This window comes from Procambarus clarkii, chromosome 68 (genome assembly GCF_040958095.1).
Source record: "Procambarus clarkii isolate CNS0578487 chromosome 68, FALCON_Pclarkii_2.0, whole genome shotgun sequence".
Classification (NCBI taxonomy): Eukaryota; Metazoa; Arthropoda; class Malacostraca; order Decapoda; family Cambaridae; genus Procambarus; species Procambarus clarkii.
This window is the reverse complement of record NC_091217.1, coordinates 5,976,987-5,999,158: the sequence shown is the minus strand read 5'-3', so window position 1 is coordinate 5,999,158 and position 22,172 is coordinate 5,976,987. Positions and strand designations below refer to the sequence as shown.

Below are 22,172 nucleotides of genomic sequence, written 5' to 3'. Positions count from 1 at the left end.
TGGCTAAATTATAATTGATCTTAAGCTTCTTACAAACGTATTGAGGCGGAAAAATTAGTTCTTTGTTTTAGCATAAAATGTTGATGTGCAAAGTCGATGGTTAATCCTTTATCCATCGCCAAGTTGGCAGGGAATATATATATACTGTCACTTCTACATATATATTTGCTTTCCCTCTACCTACGACAATGTTGAAGAGTGATTCATCGCAACACGTCAATTAACGACACGCATCATGCATATTAAAATTGTTAACTAAACCCTTGAAGAGTTTTTCAACTTCTTTCCCAAGTGAAAAGGAATATATATGAAATAAAAAAGCCATTCGTGCCAGAATCATTTATCTAACCCTTTTGCTAGTATTCAACAAATGTACTCCCCCTGAAGCATATATATTTGCGTATAAACTATGTACGTGAGGATTCATCAATCAGCTCTATCATCAAAGCCAATACAAACACAGGAAACACAAAATTAAAATGTCATATCAACAGAGGCGGAAAATCCATACATTGCATAGCTAGTGTCACGAGGCTTCCTGAATGTCACGAGGATCCCTGAAGTGGACCAGTGTCATGAGTCTCCCTGAAGTGGACCAGTGTCATGAGCCTCCCTGAAGTGGACCAGTGTCATGAGCCTCCCTGAAGTGGACCAGTGTCATGAGCCTCCCTGAAGTGGACCAGTGTCACGAGCCTCCCTGAAGTGGACCAGTGTCACGAGCCTCCCTGAAGTGGACCAGCGCTACGAGCCTCCCTGAAGTGGACCAGCGCTACGAGCCTCCCTAAAGTGGACCAGCGCTACGAGGCTCCCTGAAGTGGATCAGCGCTACGAGCCTCCCTGAAGTGGACCAGCGCTACGAGGCTCCCTGAAGTGGATCAGCGCTACGAGCCTCCCTGAAGTGGACCAGCGCTACGAGCCTCCCTGAAGTGGACCAGCGCTACGAGCCTCCCTGAAGTGGATCAGCGCTACGAGCCTCCCTGAAGTGGACCAGCGCTACGAGCCTCCCTGAAGTGGACCAGCGCTACGAGCCTCCCTGAAGTGGACCAGCGCTACGAGCCTCCCTGAAGTGGACCAGCGCTACGAGCCTCCCTGAAGTGGACCACCACCAAGAGCCTCCCTGAAGTGGACCACCACCAAGAGCCTCCCTGAAGTGGACCACCACCAAGAGCCTCCCAGAAGTGGACCACCACCATGAGCCTCCCTGAAGTGGACCACTACCAAGAGCCTCCCAGAAGTGGACCACCACCATGAGCCTCCCTGAAGTGGACCACCACCAAGAGCCTCCCTGAAGTGAATTAGCTGATAACAGTCGCCCTCAAATAACAAGATTTCCATTGTTTTACTGTTACACAATTGTCAAGAGGTTCTCCCATAACGTAATAACGTCAGTCACTGGAAGCGTCAGGTATGGCGGACCAGAGTCACGCGAAGTTGACTTTACCGTCACGGGTGTTGTGTTGCTCACACTCAAGTGTTGTAGTGTTGTGATTACAACACAAGAATCAAAAGAAACTGTTGGAGGCGTATCGGTTCTTGCCTTAGAAATTTCTATTTCCATCCTCCCACACTCATTCATGTACATGTTTAACCTACGCTTGAAATACTCCATTGATTACACGTCTATTATGTTATCTGGTAATTTGTTCCAGAAATTACTTCTTATTTGTTCCACAAATTACTTCTTATTTGTTCCACGAATTAACAATGCTGTTTCCAAACCAGTATTTACCCAGGACTTTCATAAATGTAAATTTATCCAATTTAAAGCCATTGTTTCGTGTGCTATATTTATAATCCATTTCACAGTTCCTTTGTTATACCCATTTACTCAGCAATATAATTGGATCATGTCAATCCAATACTCTTAGATCTGTTAGTGAATGTAAGTTGCGTTTTTTTTAATTTCTCTTCATAAGAAAGGTTTCTAATTCCTGAGGTTAACTTTGTCATCCTTCTCTGTACACGTTAAACAGGAATATATTTCCATTCTATAGTATGGAGACCAAAGTCGAATTGCATAGGACTTTAATGGTGTCTAACAAGTGGAATATTAAGCTGAATCATAATGTTAGATCGAAATCATCTCAAGATAACCTCAAGATAGATGCTTAGATGTCTTATTCTTAACAATTCTAGCAATAAATCCCAGTACCTCAGTTGCTTTATTGCGTATATTAACGCATTTATTTTCTTGGCTTAAGATCCCTACTAATAATGACACCCACATAGTTTTCACATGTGTATTTCCCATGTAAAACATTGTCCACATGATGTCTGGTAAATATATTACTGTTTAAGGTCACAATTCAACATTTTATAGCATTAAACTGCATTTGCCATATCTATCTGGCAATTTTGAATCTTCATCGGAATTTATTTCGCTCCTTATTTTGTATTGTTCAAAATTTGAAAATGATGCTGTTTAATCCTGTGTTTAAATCCTAGAGTATATATATATATATATATATATATATATATATATATATATATATATATATATATATATATAATATATAATATATATATATATATATATATATATATATATATATATATATATATATATATATATATATATATATATGTTAAAATAACCTGTCTCCTCTCCTCACTGTCACTGTGTACACAGTGACGCACACAGCTGCACAGTGACGCACACAGCTGCACAGTGACGCACACAGCTGCACAGTGACGCACACAGCTGCACAGTGACGCCTGTAACACTACAAGGGGGGCTAATATTGCCACAATTTTTATATAGGAATTTATTCCTCAATATTGGTCAGGGGTGGGAATTGCTGTGAAGGGAAGAGGGGGGAGATTTGGGAGGGGAGAGTAGTGATGGGCGGAAGGGGAGGTGACAGGAAGAGGGAGGTAGTGAAGGGTAGAAGAGGGAAGAGATAAGAAGAGTGGAAAAGTGATGGGACACTTCCCATCACTGATGGGAAGTGATGGTTACCTGGTGGGAATGAAGGGGATGTGAAGGGAAGAGGGAGGGGTGATGGGAAGGACAGAGGAAGGGAAGTGAGGGAGGAGGAGAGTGGGAAGGTGCTGGGAACAGTCGCACATTATCAACTAATCACGTAATTCCCCACTTCAGTTATTGCATCATTATTTCATAATGGGATCGGGTTGCGAAACCTACGTCCATTATTTTGGAGATAAAAAAAAATTTACCTCAAAAAAAAGGAGTAAGGGGAGACAAGATTACGACGTAAAAATTCTCAGGTGAACTGACAGGGGAGACGAAGGCATACTATTTAGCACAGGTGGTGCAAGAACAGCTGGAGATAGATGACAGATGGAACTATCAAAATGGAACGCACTAACAAGTAATCTGGTGAAGATGGAGTACATATATAGCTTCATGTATATATATTCATTCATATATATAGCTTAGGGGCTGTGACTGAATGGATACCGTTTGGGACTCGTAATCCCAGAGTCTGGGTTCGATCCCGGCCACCGGCGGAAACAGATGGGCAGAGCTTCTTTCACCCTGATGCCCCTGTTACCTAGCAGTAAAAAGGTACCTAGAGCTTAGACAGCTGCTACGGGCTGATTCCTGACTGTGTGTGGAGAAAAAAATTAGTTAGTAGTTAGTAACAGTTGATTGAGTGACAGTTGTGAGGCAGACCGAAAGAGCAGAGCTCAACCCCCGCAAGCACAACTAGGTGAATATATATGACGTGACTGTGTTTGTGTGTGCTTTAAGCGATATATTGGTTGACAGTAGATACCGCCTGAAGCTTGTATAAACATAATAAGCTGGAATCATATGCGAGATTATCTGGGAACGGAAGAAAAAGTCTTCCGGAAACTAAACGAAGGATCATCCAGGATACTGCACACTACATACGTGAAACCAATACTAGAGTATGCAGCACCAGCATGGAAACTCTGGGAATTTGCAGCCACTTACTGGGCTGCAAATTCATTAGGTGCAGCTACCTACTGGGCTCTACTACGTACAGGGTAGGTAGTAGAGCCCAGTAGGCTCACGAACCTGTACACCTGTTGATTGATGGTTGAGAGGCGGGACCAGAGAGCCGGAGTTCAACCCCCACAAGCACAAAGGAGGGTGAGGAAGTGGCACTATAAGCTAACCCGAGTCACGAGTAATAAACCCCTTACGAAGCCTGTACATCTTCCAACAATCATGGCAGCATTAATTACATTTATTAAATAGCTTGTAAGCGCCGAAGCACTACGAGGTTGTTTAACAATCTAGGTCTGTGAACTTTCCCAGCTCGTAAACCGTGTAATAGAGCTAAACACACTCGCTACAAGGAAAGATATACAGGTTTCGTAAGTGGATGTGTATAGTGTTAATGAAGCCTGACCCTGAGGAAGGGCAGAGCCGGACGGAACCACTGTACAGAGAGCAATGCTACAATAACCAGAAGCGGGCCAACAAAGGCGGAACAATTAACTGTACACAATTAACTGTACACAATTAACTGTACAGACATGCTAAAACAAACGTAATTACTATAATTAGTATTCATGAACAGCCATTTATCGTCTAGGGAACTGTGAGGGCGTCTCTAGCTTGTTCTAGCACCTCTGGTCTTACGACCTCGCGATCACCTCTCTTGGTCTTAAGAACAATCATATATCTCTTAATATTCTTAATGAACTACGTTTAATGATTGGCGCCCTTCGCTTCAGGTGCCTTGTTCTCTACCCTCGTTCTCCTCGTATTGTTCTTCCCCCTCAGCCATCTGGAGGGAACTGGTCGGTGGCAGCAGGTGGTCGGCCTGGACGACCCTCCGCACCACTGTAACGACCACAGGAATCCGTTGGCAAGAGAAGAGTGATGGTTGTGGCCTCCTTGGCAGAAAATGGGTACATTACATCCCCCGGTTAACTCTCCGTTTCTCACACTTGTCAGACAGCTTCAGGTGTCTCTCACACTTGTCAGACAGCTTCAGGTGTCTCTCACACTTGTCAGACAACTTCAGGTGTCTCTCACACTTGTCAGACAGCTTCAGGTGTCTCTCACACTTGTCAGACAACTTCAGGTGTCTCTCACACTTGTCAGACAGCTTCAGGTGCCTCTCACACTTGTCAGACAGCTTCAGGTGTCTCTCACACCTGTCAGACAGCTTCAGGTGCCTCTCACACTTGTCAGACAGCTTCAGGTGCCTCTGAAGGCAAGACTACAACTAATAGCATCAACAAGTCCTATAGAGTGGCAACGCCATCGCCATTTTTAATAAACAATAAACATTAAAGTGTTACAACTAAGGCCTTGTAACAAACAAGTTGAGGCCAAACACAACCCGGCCGCTCGTAGCTCCACTCCGCCCGGTAAATGCAAATGTACCTCACCCTTTTCTGACAGCTGGTTCGAGACACAAATATCCGGCCACCTAAATTCCAGTTGACCTTTAGCACACGCCCCAGCATCAGGACCAGCTGAAAATTGCTTCTGGAGGATAGGTGAGGCGCACCTCGCAGCCGGCTCCAGCCGGCTCTCTCTCTCACCAAAATCGAACATGAAAACCTAAGACTCATAGTCGACTTGAGAATGGTCCAGGACGGACCGAAACGTCGTCATCCCTTTACTTTCTAGTATGTGGTCTGGTCAACATGAAAACCTAACTCTCACGTTCAGTTTTGAGGTTATAAGTCCAGTTCAATGCAAGAGTAATAGAGTGTATATAGCAGTCACAGTTAAGCTACAAGACACCGAGAATAGAGCCAAGTATTATTGCTGTAACTATTAACTAAACAAATAATATATATTTTTAGGAGGTTTGCGATATCGTGCGAAAACCAATTGGGCCGCGGACACTCACAATGACAGACAGACGCAAGAATAACAACGTACACCAGCCGGGTCACAAGTGATGCAGTCACCTCACAGTGGATTTGAACACTTTTTGGTTGCTTAACTTAGCTAACAGTACCTATGGTGATTGAATCTAGTTCTTGAACCCCACCTTACTGTTATTGCACCTGTGTGTTTAGACCCGATCGTCGCAAAATATATATTTGTCTGCCCTTCAGTGTTCTTGTTATATGTATATATATATATATATATATATATATATATATATATATATATATATATACATATATATATATATATATATATATATATATATATATATATATATATTGGTTTATTATATATATTGACGATCACGAAACACTGATCATTTGTATGCGGAAAATCCACAGAGAAATCTCTGTGGATTTCTACATCTCTCTTTTCCATTTATCTGTGGATTTTCCGCATATATATATATATATATATATATATATATATATATATATATATATATATATATATATATATATATATATATATATATATAAAACACTCGGAACCTCGAACCGCCGAGCACATAGAGCCGCTCTTCCTACTGAGTCACCAACACACCTTAAAAGGAAGTATTCCAGACGTAACTATCTGCTGCCCAACTGCAACTTTAGGCCTTCTCCTGTGGTGCCAGTAGGACATGTAGGTGTCAGATGAGCCACGTCCGGGTCATGTCAATTACTAACCACCATATCGTGGAGGATAACTGGTATCCAACTGGAACTTTCGGCCTTACCAGTTGTGTGTCTCTGGGATCTTTCCTTATTGTGGGTGCTCGTGGGTCAGTTGGAAGGCCTGCAGGCTACCTTGAGGTGCTTCCGGGGCTTAGTGTCCCCGCGGCCCGGTCGTCGACCAGGCCTCCTGAACCAGGCTGCTGGTAACTCCAGCCAGTTACCCCAAGATATTCTTAACACAGTTTGACCATTTGTGCCCTGCACCGTCCTATCCAGTGAACAAAGAGGCTCATTTAGCTGAGTGTCAGAGAAGAAAATATATCTTTTTAGACAGACTCCACCAATAATACGTCGACCAGCGAACTCAAAACCCACGGGGTCACCTTCCGTCAGCTCAATATAAATCAGATAAGCTTAATATTGTGAAATTCCATGAGACGCTCCTACCAAGAGGGTCTCAGCCATTTAACATAAACTAACTTTGATTCCTGTTTTGACGAATATTAACATCAATCTATCCTGTGAGTCATATTCCAAATTAAATTGTCAGTGAGAATATAGTGAAAATTATTTTGATTATGGAACAAAAAGAATCAATGAGGATGACGATACGCTGTTGCACTAATTGTTAAATTACCTGACGATATGTTCTGTGCAGGCGATGAGTCACAATAACGTGGCTGAAGTATGTTGACCAGACCACACACTAGAAGGTGAAGGGACGACGACGTTTCGGTCCGTCCTGGACCATTCTCAAGTCGATTGTGAGAATTCTCAAGTCACAATCGACTTGAGAATGATCCAGGACGGACCGAAACGTCGTCGTCCCTTCACCTTCTAGTGTGTGGTCTGGTCATCAATTACAAGGATCTGAGATTAGCATGTTCTGGGTTGCTATGTCGGTCAAGCAACTGCCAAGACAACGTGATAACAAAGAATAATACTGTGAAAATAAGGCAGTGTCTGGGATGCTCCCGGACGCAGGTTCGAATCCTCGTCACAGCCCTTGTGGATTTGTTCATTTGATGCATCACGTTAGTGTGATCTCTGTGTGTAATAATACTGCAAGCATTTTCGGCTCCTTAGTGCAAGCGTGTGCACGATTTGCAAAATAAATTAAACTGAATTGCAGCGCTGAATTAACATGAAAGAAAGTATTAAGACATGTCTATAATTACCTCCCGAGATCAAAGTGGTTACAGCAATTTCTGCTGGCGTCTAAAAAACCGGTAAACAGCCATAGCCATTTCATTCCATTAGTAGGAGCGCTCGTTATTGAGTCAGTGAATAAATACAAGTTAATACTGAAGTTATTAATCGTCTTGTTATCATGTAGTAGGTCAAATTAATACGCTACACTGAATTATAGATCATAGGCTAGTAGTAATTGCTTGCCCTTACTGTTATTACACTGGAGTGTATCTCATCACACTCTAGGTGTGGGGTGTGTATCTCACCTCAGTTACAACACCTGATGTTCTGGCATCAGGTGTTTTCACTACAATTACTGTATTATCACCACTGTGTATCTCCCATTGTCATGATGGGTGTCAGCTGTCGTGTCTGCTACCCCTACAGCATCGCTGGCGGCGGAGACCCTTCCCGAAATCAGAAAAAGCCTCTTGGACTATAACAGTTATGTTGTTTTCCAAGATTAGTCCAAGACTACAACGTCTAGGGTTATGGAAAAGTTAAATAAAAGTCACCAGTTTACATGTTGACACCGTAATACATATCATCCTATATATATATATAATCATCAAGGCAAATGGGGACCTGCGACAAGCCACCGGCTTCCTGTCCTCGTCGAGGCCACTAGTGTTAGTGGCCCTCAGGTAAATTCAGGTAAGTCTGAAGTGCTATTTCCCGACTGAGCCAAGGAAGGAAAAGCATAACTTCTCTCCAAACTCCATGAAAGTTCTCTACCCACTTAACGCGAGTCTCCGACTTGGGTCTCTCAGAATTAATAAAGTCGCACCGTTCCTTACAGAGGCCGTATAGAGGAACTCTGGAAGAGTGAACTTAGTGGACAAGGTGGCTACCTGTCCCCACGTGATCTAAGTGCTAGCAGAAGTCAGAGACTCCATAAATAGTCACTTATCGCTGGAATCATCATTGGTACAGCAAGTGATCAATGCGCCCGGCTAAACTCTATATAATTTGGAATTCGTTAAATAGATAATTTGTTATCTTCACACAGGAGTGAAATATATGAGAGACAAGGACTTGGAGTGTATAGTGTGTGTACAGAGTGTTCTCCACGTGACTGTGTATCCTGACACCTCGCATGAGCCACACACAAATGAGAACACACATAACCACATCAACCCACCACCACACACAACCACAAAAACCCACCACCACACACACACCCACAGCAACCCCACCGCCACGCACAACTAGCCGTGGATTACCCCTCTGACACAGCCTACGCCAACACGTCAAATTTTCTCTAGCCCAATTAAGGTTTGTGATTGGTTCCTCTCGGTGGCTTCCCACAGCCAATCACGTGCCCAGGATTACACACCATAATGGGGTTGGACAGGAAGAGCGTCGGTATCAGTGAGCCACCAGATACCTCGACCTGGTAGGTGATATTAGGCACTGCATTTTACGAGACTTGTTGGTTTGCTGGTGCGTCTGTCCCGCACTCACACCACCTCTTGCACACTGTTTCCTCTACACTAACATGTAATGAAGTCATACTCTAGTGCTAAGAGTATGTCTCTCTCTCCCTCTTTCTCTTTCACTATCTTACTCTCTCTCTGTCTCTTATATACATATATACACACACTCAAATAACCATAAACATCCTACAAATTGTCACTAATAAATTAAGAGAGAGAGAGAGAGAGAGAGAGAGAGAGAGAGAGAGAGAGAGAGAGAGAGAGAGAGAGAGAGAGAGAGAGAGAGAGAGAGAGAGAGAGAGAGGAGGGAGAAGGATCTCAGAACTACCTAACTGGCATTCAACCTTTCCTGGACCACTACTAAGTCATGAAGAGGTAATCCACCTCTTCATCCATATTATACAATCCACAATATTTCGTGCAGCATTTTATACATTTGGATCATAGGTGATTCAAGCTCTCGCCTGAAAAATACGAAAATGGGACTAAAAACATGAAGAGGTTTGCGGGCCCGGGAGCTCCTCGTCACACTGAAGAGCAGAAAAGTGCCACGTGAAGTTCATCGTTGATAAGAATAAAGTTCTAAACTTGAGACATGACCCTGGTACCTTCTGCCAGGTGAATGATGTTGATTTGGAAAAATCGAGTTGGGAGATTTGGGAGTGACGACTGGCCGCGCCCGGGGACCTTAACAGCTGTGCATCTGTTCGGGTAACGAGGCAATTAGGATACCTGAGTTTATAACTATAAGCGTAAGCAATAAATACACGACCATCGTCCTCCACTTATATATGCCCCTGGTGAGACCTCTGTTAGACTACGTCGACCATTTCTGCTGACCGTGTTGGACCGGTCAGGGATTCTCTCTAGACACTGCACCGTATGGTGACCAAACTGGTCCTTGGCGTCCAGGACCTGCCAAGGAAGGAGAGGTTAGGGCACCTCTCGCAGGAGGAGGAGGCTGTGGGACGACACGATCGACGCCTTCAAGTCAACAAGGGAAATCAACGGGAGAGACATGAGTAAGGTCTTAAAAGTATCAGACCAGGTTAGAACCCATAACGCAGGCTATAAGCTGGAGAAGTCTGGAGTCGGGGAGGTTATGGGGTCTGGCACAGGGTGCTAGATAAGTGAGAAAGGTTTCCCAACATCATAGAGACAAATGGTATAGTCAGCTATAAAAATAAGGTTGATATATATGTGGAGGAGAAGGGTTGGATCCAGATGAGCAGCGCCGGAATGGGCCAAACAGGCCCCGCTGTTGAGACTCCTACTAATATTTTTATGTGTTTATACTCTTATAAACTTCAGGATCCGGGGATACACCGTGGGCTCGCGAGTGGCCATAACGAAGATATTAACAGGTAAGAAAGGACCAGGTTGTTTGTTAAGAGTTAATTGAACACTGGAAGACATGGGGAAACTGGACACTTAAGTAAGGCAGAAGGACATTAAAAGCTTATCCTGGGATAGAGTTAAGTAATAATCAATACACTAGTCTATTGATGGCTAAGGGATAGGGGGTCCAGGAACTGAAGTTTGCTTCCACGCAAACACTAAGAGATTGGTGTAACTAGTTGAATATACACAAGCACATACACAAACTAGTCAATAAAGACGGAGACCACACACACACACACACACACACACACACACACACACACACACACACACACACACACACACACACACACACACACCCACACACACACACACACACACACACACACACACACACACACACACCCACACCCACACACACACACACACACACACTGCACCAATAATGAAGACAACTCAAGAGGAATGTATCATCACAAACTTGTGTTGTGGTGTGAGCTCATTAACATTGCTGGCGTCTCCTGCCCCAGGTGGGCGCCGCTCCTGCCCTCACCACCACCACCACACAACCCTCAACCTTACTTTATCATCCAACAATCAATAACAAAATAATTTAAAGCACATCTGAAAAAAGGGATTAGGACAATTGGAAGTGTTGGTAGATATGTAAATACGTGTGTGTGTGTATATATATATATATATATATATATATATATATATATATATATATATATATATATATATATATATATATATATAAATACCAGTAACTACCAACAGAACTTAACCTTAACTAAGTTGGACCTAACTATTCAACACATTCCAGGATGTAATAATATTTACTTATATTTGATAGAATACAATTTTTGAACACGTTAAAGTTGACGAATACGATTTTGGGGTCGTCCGCCGATTGAACGAGCCTAGCCTGAGGACAGGATGAGCGATTAGTGTTTGTACCCATATAGTAAGTTTATCACTCTGCCTCTCCAGCAGTAATTCATCACCTATTTTCCACATACAAAATAATTAAAGATTAGAAAATCCCTCACATTGTGCCAATACAAAACGCTAGTATTGTGGATGGTAAATTTAAGCAATTTCAGGAGTCTTATCAACTACTGTACTTTATGACGTAAGAATATAAAAATTTAGTAAATTGCAGAAGGTCTATTGACCCATATGTGGCAGCTCCTAATTACATGCACCGATTCATATAAATGTCTAGCCTACGCTAGAAACAATTGTATGTACCATGTTGCCAGATAACAATAAACCATTATCACACCACAGGGGTCAGATGCTAATCTTAAATTATTTTAACTGACATGACTTAACAAAATTTGAGCAAGTTAACTCTTTAATAATTGTCAAATAGTAGTTAACAATTTGTGGGTTACACAAGAATCTGTACACCAGTTGATTGTCAGTTGAGAGGCGGGACCAAAGAGCCAAAGCTCAACCCCCGCAAGCACAAATAGGTGAGCACAAGCTAATAATATTGAAGGCATTGATGGTGAGGTCTCACAGCCTCACCATATTAATGGTGAGGTCTCACAGCCTCACCATATTAATGGTGAGGTCTTACAGCCTCACCATATTAATGGTGAGGTCTTACAGCCTCACCATATTAATGATGGTGAGGTCTTACAGCCTCACCATATTAATGGTGAAGTCTTACAGCCTCACCATATTAATGATGGTGAGGCTGTTAGACTGGAGCAGGAGAGGAGACACCCGGCGTGTCCCGGGGCACGTCCTCCAAGCTGTCACTCCGGCCTCTAACAACCTCCCATGTCGACTCACGTTTTCATTTCTCAGTGTTGTTGTGTGTGTGTGTGTGTGTGTGTGTGTGTGTGTGTGTGTGTGTGTGTGTGTGTGTGTGTGTTGTGTATGTGTGTGTGTGTGTGTGTGTGTGTGTGTGTGTGTGTGTTGTGTATGTGTGTGTGTGTGTGTGTGTGTGTGTGTGTTGTGTATGTGTGTGTGTATTATAAATATACACCTTCTAAACACACAACACTTTATATCAATGATTTTAACATGAATCTTCTTTATATTTCTAATGTTCTTCTTTACTTAAGAAGGAAGTTAAAAAGTAACTCTCCAAAGTTCATTTTATAGTTCAGCATGGACTGATGCAAAGGTAGAATTGACTTAAATATAAAATTCCGGTTGATTGATGAAAATTAAGCCACCCAAGAGGTGGCACGGGCATGAATAGCCCGTAAGTGATACAATTTTTTTGTAGTAAATGTGATTACAAAATACCTGTTGTAGTTGTTTTAGATTCAGTTACTCAGAACAAAAAGTTTCAAGTAGTACGGGCTATGGTGAGCCCGTAAATGGAGTCTATTTGGAGCCATTATCTGTATCAATAATCGATACCAGAGATCTGGAGATGGATGGGGCGTCTTCATGGTGAATTTCAGCCCAGGAGGGCTGGCTGTACCAGTTATGGAACCAATTGCCGCGTAACATTGTGGAGGTGGGGTCCCTCGATTGTTTCAAGCGCGGGTTGGACAAGTATATGAGTGGGATTGGGTGGTTATAAATAGGAGCTGCCTCGTATGGGCCAACAGGCCTTCTGCAGTTGCCTTTGTTCTTATGTTCTTATGTTCTTATGGAGCTGGTGGGGTTAGTGGAGACCTCTAGATCTTCCGTTTGTTCTTTGGCTGAGACTTTAGTTGAGCCGTGCTGTCGTTGGAGTTTGGTGACGTGGCCTCCATGAGGAAGTCTTGTACCGAGAAGGTGTCGTATTTGTGGTGCGGCGGTGGAGCTCCTACTAAGATTTCCTCGTCTGAGGAGTCCGTAACCTCCGTTGTTGGTGTTTTCGTCTTTATTCTCGCAGCCTGAGGTAGACTCAGGTGTCGTGGATTGGTGGTAGACGGTATTTCAGGAGTGTTGGTGGTGTTGTTAGCATTTGTAGACAGCACGTCTGCTAGCGTGGCTGCTGAGAGGGTGATGGTTGGGAGCTGGAGAGGGAATTACCTCCGTGTCGCCCTGGTCATGGGTGGTTCTGGAGTCTGTGTTGAGATCGACCTGGTGGTCGTCCTGGTGGTAGTCTCCGGAGTGGCAGTGGAGGCAGTGAGACTTGCGCCAGGGGTTATGATGGGGTACAGGCCATTGGCCAGGTATAATGTGTTCAGTTCACTGACAAAACGGTGGTTGCCCTAAGTCCTCAGTCAACACTAAGAAGGTAGCCCCATCCTCAGTCACCACTAAGAAGGTAGCCCCATCCTCAGTCACCACTAAGAAGGTAGCCCCATCCTCAGTCACCACTAAGAAGGTAGCCCCATCCTCAGTCACCACTAAGAAGGTAGCCCCATCCTCAGTCACCATTAAGAAGGTAGCCCCATCCTCAGTCACCACTAAGAAGGTAGCCCCATCCTCAGTCACCACTAAGAAGGTAACCCCATCCTCAGTCACCACTAAGAAGGTAGCCCCATCCTCAGTCACCACTAAGAAGGTAGCCCCATCCTCAGTCACCACTAAGAAGGTAGCCCCATCCTCAGTCACCATTAAGAAGGTAGCCCCATCCTCAGTCACCACTAAGAAGGTAGCCCCATCCTCAGTCACCATTAAGAAGGTAGCCCCATCCTCAGTCACCACTAAGAAGGTAGCCCCATCCTCAGTCACCATTAAGAAGGTAGCCCCATCCTCAGTCACCACTAAGAAGGTAGCCCCATCCTCAGTCACCACTAAGAAGGTAACCCCATCCTCAGTCACCATTAAGAAGGTAGCCCCATCCTCAGTCACCACTAAGAAGGTAGCCCCATCCTCAGTCACCACTAAGAAGGTAGCCCCCTCCTCAGTCACCACTAAGAAGGTAGCCCCATCCTCAATCACCACTAAGAAGGTAGCCCCATCCTCAGTCACCACTAAGAAGGTAGCCCCATCCTCAGTCACCACTAAGAAGGTAGCCCCATCCTCAGTCACCACTAAGAACGTAGCCCCATCCTCAGTCACCACTAAGAACGTAGCCCCATCCTCAGTCACCACTAAGAACGTAGCCCCATCCTCAGTCACCACTAAGAACGTAGCCCCATCGTAAAACATTCCGGGATCTCACAAGCTAATTACAGTGAGGATTATACAAATATACTTTATGCATTAGTTGTTAAGGTTCAGACGCCAAGTTTGTGGATGCTCCGTGAGAAAAACACCCGTATGGACCTTCGGGATACAGACGGTATTGACAAACACCCTGTGCACTTGAGCAAAGTAAACACACGTTTCAGAGCCGTGGATTATCTGCCTTAGGGGCTTGTTTCACTGGGGCGAGTTTGTGTTGCGCATTTTTAATATTTTTCCCTTACAGTATCATTCAAAGATGAATAAAATTTCGACTGATTTTCAATCCCACACACACACACACACACACACACACACACACACACACACACACACACACACACACACACACACACACCCACACACACACACACACACACACACACACACAGGCACAGTTGAAGGTGTTCATCATGCACCGAGTCTTATTACCCCCCCCCCTTCCCCCTACACATAATTGTGGGTGTGTTAAGGAGAAAAGGTCAATTTATATCTTACAAAATAGAATGTTAGTTTTTTGTTCGTCTGTCCGTGATTGAAAGCCAGACGCTTGGAAAAGCCTTACCCAACTTTGCAGGGTAAATGGTCTGGGGTACGTGGCTGATATAGTCTGGTAAGGGTTGGTCCTATTGGTCCTAATATGTAGGAGTAAGGCAATAGTGACCCTCAAAATGAGTGGGTCCCTTGATTTCTTCATTCGAAAGTGACGATTGTGAAATCAGTATTAAATGGTAATGTCTGTGTGTTTGAGATTCGAGGCCAGACGGGGAAGAGGGAAGAGGGGAGGGTAGGAAGAAGGGGAAGTGGTGGAGATGGGAAGGAAGACGGAAAGGAACAAAGGCGGAAAAGGAGGAAAGAGGGAGAAAGGGGAAGGGTAGAGGGGCAGGAGAGGAAGGGAGAAATGGGGGAAGGAAGAGAGAATGGGGGGGGGGAAGCAGAGACAGATTATCCTCGGCACAGCTGGCAACCCCTTCTAATGTTTGTTTGCCTCTGTTGTTTTTCTGTTGGAGGCCTGATGCTTGGGGCTAGTCTCACCCAACTTAAGAGGGTGGGTGCTCTGGGGTAGGCTTAAGAGGAGGGCGGGCCTAATACTGATACTTCACTCCCAAACAACCTAGTGAAACATGGCTAGCTGAGTCCCTAGATTTCGTCACTGGGAAAACCATGAACCATTTTTTGAGGAGAGAGGGAGAAAGGTGTAAGCGGGAGCGAGGGGGAGAAAGATGGAGAAGAGAGGATAGGGAGCAAAGGGTGAGAGGGAGGATGTTTGAGGAGAAAGTTGGACAGGAGAATAGAGAAAGAAGTGAGAAAGGAGTTGGGGAAGACTGGGATGGGAAAGAGACCGCAGCGCAGCTGGGGACCCGTTCCTAGTCTGTATCTATAAAAGAGAATGTCTTTTTGTCCGTGGTTGGAGGCTAGACGTTTGTGCTAACCTTGTCAAATTGAGAAAAAAAAGAATAGAAGAGCTAATTAGGACAGATAACATGGCAGGAGTGACACTGGCCATGTTTGTCTTCCCTACTCTCTGGCACTTGTTCCAAAAGTTCAATTATTTTTTCCGGTTTACGATCGAGTTGCACTACCTACTGTGTGGCTGAGGTCACCAAGCCCTCGACTACTGACGTGTTCCCGGCTGTTCTGTAAGGTTCTTTGGCCACATTTATAGCTTGTGCAGACTTTTATATTTTCCGCGAGTCTCCCTTCGTTATTGTTTACTTCTAGGACTACGACCTCAGCTCAGGAGGCTGTACAACAGTAGACTGACAGTTGAGAGGCGGGAACAAAGAGCCGAAGCTCAACCCTCGCAAGCACAACTAGAAGAGTACACACACACACTATATAGGTCCTGGGCACGGGAATCAAATCAATAATGGAGGAACCTAAAGGCCAAGACTACAGAGGATGCTGCCAGCACGCATTGTATGTGTGAGTGTATGTGTGGCCGAATGTGTGAGTGTATGTGTGGCCGTATGTATGCGTGTATGAGTGGCTGCATGGGTGCGTATATGTGCAGCTGCATGCGTGCGCGTATGTGTGAGCATATGTGTGTGTGTGTATTTGTGTGTAATTACCTAAGTGTAGTTACAGGATGAGAGCTGTGCTCGAGGTGTCCCGTCTTCCAATCCTCTTTGTCAAATAACACTTTGAAACTACATGTGTGTGTGGGGTGGGGGGTTATGTGTACGTGCATATATGTATATGAATATGTGTGTGAAAGTATATATGTGTAGGCTAAGTATGAATATATGTGCGTATGTATATACGAGTGTATGTTCTGTAAATATGTATGTGTAAACGTGTATATGTGTGTGTGTGTGTGTGTGTGTGTGTGTGTGTGTGTGTGTGTGTGTGTGTGTGTGTGTGTGTGTGAGTGTGTGTATGGATATTTATGTATGTTTATATTTATGAATGGTAGTTTTCACGAGTATACTCATCTTGGGATTCTTTAAATTTGATTCAAAACTAACTTAGAAACTTAACCAATTCTAAATTTGCCTATTATTTATCAATACTGCATTACATATGTAAAACTAGGCCTAATCTCAACACTCATGTTGACAATAAATCATGATTGATGAATAATTTCGAAAGTATGAAAATATGCAAAATTACTCTGGCTGTTAGGCAAAACTAGCCTTCTTTACTAGGCCAAACAGTTTGGATCTGACTCTTAGGTACGACATATATACATATTCATGTATGTGTATGCTTTTATGTATGCGTGTATGAATGTATGTGTGGTTGTATACATTCATATATACGTATAGACTGATAGAGAATTATGTTATAAATTTAATTGCGTCCCTAAGATTACATATGTATTTATATGTGTGAATATGTATATACGTAAATAGTAACGTGTTATATTGGTCTCAGCCAGAGTAAAAGAGGATAATAACAGGTCTGACGAGAGACAGAAATGGCGAGGAATATTCTGGTCCTGGGAAGGTAATTAATGATGATGAGACACTCTTGTGATAAGACTCCAACTGTCTGTCATCAGTGGGAGTGTGGGGGAACTAACCTAGTTGGATTCGCCTAGTTGCGTTTACAGGGTTGACCAATAGCTCCCAAGCCCTGCCTTTCCATCTCTTGGTTGGTTTATGTAATGGTTTTCATTGCCCCTGTTCTTAACCTAATTTCCTTGCGAAACTGTATATTAAATTTTGTTTTAAATGGTCTCCTCTGGACGTTTGTTCTATTTAGTTGCGATTCTTAAGCCGAAGAAGTTTTTCCTGACGTCTCTCTGGGTCGTGTGTGTCCAGTTGGTAACCGCGTGCTCTGGCTCTACCGCTTCTAGTTTGTTGCTTTGTCTAACCTGTTAATTTCCTATAATATCTTGCACGTTGTTATCATGTCGCCTTTGATTCACCTTCATCTTGGTGTGTGAGCTGCTCACACCTTCACTATGAGTCCCCCTCATCTCTGGGACAAATGCAGTCGCATATTTACGTGTTTTTTGTATTTTATTTTTTTAGCTGTTCAAGTGTGGACTAGCTAGCTCAACGCTGATGCTGCATACTCAAGCACTGGTCTGACGTAGGATGTATGTAGCATTCAGAAGGCCTCTGCGTCAAGATTTCTGAAGGCTATCCGTACGTTTGGCAGTCTGACGTATGCTGCAGACTTTGTTGTGCTCCTCCGACTACATGTTTGGTGTTGGATGTACTCACAGATCCATCTCTCACTGTTTCTGGGAGCTGCCTTCCTCACAGTCCCTACTGCTCCTAGGATCTTCTCTCGCCTCACACACACACACACACACTCATTACTTTGCTTGTTAGGGGTCAGAGGAGAGCAACCATCAGCGGGGCCACCGGTGGAGTGCGTCTAACTCTCTCTCCCAAGTCTCCCGTAGACGACGTCGTCGCTTTTAATTCTCCCCATCAATGTTGCCTCACCAGAGAACAAGGATCAAGGTGGTTCTTGTTTCTATCTCAAATCGTTAAAATATATCAGGAATGTGTTTACCCTCCTAGGTACGCTTGTGGAGTCGGACATCTGTTTTTAAGCCTTTCGACCATCATTAGTTCAATGCAGAGATTCATTTCACTTGTTTTTCTTATATTTACATTTAGAGCTATTTATAGAACTGGCTTCGATAACTTCCTCATCCAGTCAGTACCGTGTGTGTGTGTGTGTGTGTGTGTGTGTGTGTGTGTGTGTGTGTGTGTGTGTGTGTGTGTGTGTGTGTGTGTGTGTGTGTGTGTGTGCTCACCTATTTGTGGCTGCAGGATCGAGAACTGACTCTTGGATCCCGCCTTTCGAGGCATCGGTTGTTTACAGCAATGACTCCGGTCCTATTTCCCTATCATATCTAGTTTTAAAATTATGAACAGAGTTTGCTTCCACAACCTGCTCCTTAAGTGCATTCCATTTTTCCACTACTCTCACGCTGAAACAAAACTTCGTAACATCTCTGTGACTCATCTGAGTTTCCAGCTTCCACCCATGTCCCCTCGTTCTGTTACTATTACGTGTGAACATTTCGTCTATGTCCACTCTGTCAATCCCCCTGAGTATTTTATATGTTCCTATCATATCTCCCCTTCTCCCTTTTTTCTAGTGTCGTCAGGTTCAGTTCCTTCAGGCGCTCTTCATACCCCATTCCTCGTAACTCTGGAACGAGCCTCGTCGCAAACTTCTGAACCTTTTCCAGTTTCATTATGTGTTTCTTCAGGTGGGGACTCCATGATGGCGCGGCATACTCTTAGACTGGTATCACGTATGCAGTGTAAATCGCCCCAAATGCCTCCTTACTTAGGTTTCTAAGTGATGTTCTAACTTTTGCAGTGTAGAGTACACGGCTGTCGTTATACTATTTATATGTGCCTCGGGAGTTAGATTATGTGTTACGTCCACTCCCAGGTCTCTTTCTGGAATCGTCACAGGTAGGTAGGTCCCTTCTACTGTGTGTATGTGTTTCCTATTTGTGGCGGCTGCATCGAGAAGTTAGCTTGTGGACCCTGTTTTTCTCACTGTCGGCTGTCTGATAATTTAATGATAATAATGAACCTAATTTTCTGTATCATATCTTTTATATATATTTCTCCCTCTTTCTCACACACACACATCCACAGGAGGTAGCAGCTGTCAAACTTCCAGGTACCTGATGTTCAAACCACACACCAGAAGATGAAGAGACAAAGATTCAGCTACTGGGAAGAAAAAGTTCCAAGTAGCACGGGCTATGGTGAGCCCGTAGTGGAATTACCTGGCACAGGAGCCGGGATGTGACTGTAGGGGGGTGGTGAGGAGCGAGGGAGGCACTATTTCCAGTGCCAGTGCCATTTCCATTAAGTAAGGCAAGAGTGAGGAGCAGGTAAGAGAAGGTTATTCCTAGATTAAGGTAAGAGTAAGGCGAAAGGAAAGAGCAGGAAAAGAGATACGAATGGGATGAGTGTAATAATGGGGTAAAGGAAGAATGGGATAGGTGAGAATGAGGAGAAAAAGAAAAAAGAGAAAGAGGGGTGAGTTTATGTCGTCACGTTTGTTAGGAAGGTTAGAGCATTTGTGTATGGACTATGAAAGGGAAGAGTCAACAAAGCCAGGACTAAGGTTGGTGTTGGGTAGGTTGTGTACCAGAGCCCAGTCGACAAGACGGCGTCTGTGTAGAGGAAGAAAATATTATTTTAGAATAAGACTAATCAATAGGATGATTAGAATCTCTATCTTGACAAAGAAGAGATTTGTTTGTGTTTGCAGACTTAACACTTCTTTTGTGTAGTGAAAGAAGTAACACTTCATTCTTCCAGTCATAACCCATCTCCTGTGCCAGGTAGTCCACTACGGGCTCACCATAGCCCGTGCTACTTGAAACTTTTGTTCAGAGTAGCTGAATCTAAAAAAACAAGAAGCAACCTCCTTCCCATTTTACGGGCTATTCATGCACGTGCCACCTCTTGCGTGGCTTTATCTTCATCAATAAATCACCTTGCTCCCATTACGGGCTCGCCATAGCCCGTGCTACATGGAAATTTCGTTCCGAGTAGCTGAATCTAAAACAACTCGCTCCCATCCCAATTGACTTGATAATGGTTCAGGATGCACCGAAACGTCGTCGTCTCTTCATCTTCTGAAGCATCCCATTCGTCTAGAATGCTCTCGGACGCAGGTTCGAATCCTCGTTACGGCCCTTGTGGATTTGTTCATCTTCTGGTGTGTGGTTTGGTCAACATATCTTCAGCCACGTTATTGTGACTCATCGTCTTTCTAGGTACCTGTTTACTGCTAGGTCAACACAGGCATTAAGTGAAATCAATTTTGCCCATTTGATTCTGCCTTGACCAAGAGTTAAATCTCAGTCCATAAATTGTCACTCCTAAACGCTGTCCGCTCGCCAGCGAAGATCTGTGTGTGTGTGTGTGTGTGTGTGTGTGTGTGTGTGTGTGTGTGTGTGTGTGTGTGTGTGTGTGTGTAGGACGGGGTGATGGGGGAGGCCAGGCAGTGCCCCTCCCCTAGACCCGTCCTGGCAGTCATTGACTTCGTCCATCCCCTTCAAGCCCCCCAGGTGGTGGTGGTGGTGGTGGTGGTGCTCAAGTGTACATCAAAACACTGAAGTTCTGTGACGGCTCATCCGAAAATGTTGCATTTCAGGAATTTACCAAGCAAAAATGTATCTTTTAAGATACATACTAATGTTGCAGTTCTGTGAGCTATATGGCAAAATGCTGCAGTTCTGGGACATGTATGTCAAAATGCTGTAATTTTGGGACATCGATGTCAAAAAAGGTGCAGTACTTGTCAATTTATATACAAAATTGGACAGTTATTTTCGAACTTTATCAAAATGTTTCAATTTTGGCAAATACTTCCAAAATGGTACAGTATTGAACGATATATGTGAAAAAATCGCGCAAGTTTTAGTACATCACAATAAAGTTACAGTTTTTAAATTCGTCAATAAAAGGCAGTAAATTGTTGCAGCCAAAAAATGGCAAAATCCACAAGCCGTTTGAACCAGCGGAGGAGGAGGAAGTTCATATAGCTAAGACTGTCACAATCTTATGAAGATTACACATACTCCTATATTTATATATATATATATATATATATATATATATATATATATATACATATATATATATATATATATATATATATATATATATATTTTTTTTTTTTTTTTTTTTCGCACAAAAACATACATAAATCAACGGTCTGTTTATTTGATATCAAGTGATTCAAGAAGTGGCCCACAACAGTCTGTGATGGAGTTAACTGATGGGGCAAGTTAGGAGATGAGAAAAAGTTACCAGTTTGACGTAAGTTAGCAGGTAAGGGAAATTGTTAAGTAGGTAACGTTTTCTAGAGAATGAGCTTAACAACGAGCAATCTCCATGGAGGGTGAAGTTAAGGCTGAGAGCGGTGGGGCGGGGGCGGTGGGCCGCCGCCTAACTTCCAGGGAGGGAGGAAGATAGTTAGAGAGTTATGAATTAAGGAGCTGCCCTGAGAGCGAGGCTGGGGTCGCCCATTACTGCTGGCTTATTTACAGCGACATTTTGGAGGCGTAGCAGGTGGGAGCAGGGCTAGGAAATACCTCCGCACACCTTTTCTCTCTCTCTCTCTCCCTTCCCTGTTTATTTCTCCATTATCTGCCCCGCAGTGTGGAGCGACACACCGTCGATA

At 43.7% G+C, this 22,172-nt stretch overlaps 2 protein-coding genes across 2 annotated transcripts in view; one reads left to right on the top strand and one right to left on the bottom strand.

Annotated features, from left to right (window-relative positions):
* Positions 1 to 22,172, bottom strand: part of LOC123774778 (uncharacterized) — a 285,909-nt gene that overhangs the window by 245,659 nt on the left and 18,078 nt on the right. The window lies entirely within an intron of this gene.
* On the top strand, positions 10,014 to 14,523 carry LOC138355619 (uncharacterized). Its single transcript, XM_069310933.1, has 4 exons — positions 10,014 to 10,153; positions 10,443 to 10,495; positions 12,750 to 12,802; positions 13,648 to 14,523. The coding sequence occupies exons 1-4, from the start codon at positions 10,014 to 10,016 to the stop codon at positions 14,521 to 14,523; spliced, it is 1,122 nt and encodes a 373-aa protein (XP_069167034.1).

Coding starts and splice junctions, on each gene's coding strand:
- LOC138355619 (XM_069310933.1), top strand. CDS start 10,014: ATGGTGACCAAACTGGTCCTTGGCGTCCAGGACCTGCCAAGGAAGGAG. Junction 10,154..10,442: donor AATCAACGGGAGAGACATGA/GTAAGGTCTTAA, acceptor TATAAACTTCAG/GATCCGGGGATACACCGTGG. Junction 12,803..13,647: donor TTCAAGTAGTACGGGCTATG/GTGAGCCCGTAA, acceptor GGTTGCCCTAAG/TCCTCAGTCAACACTAAGAA.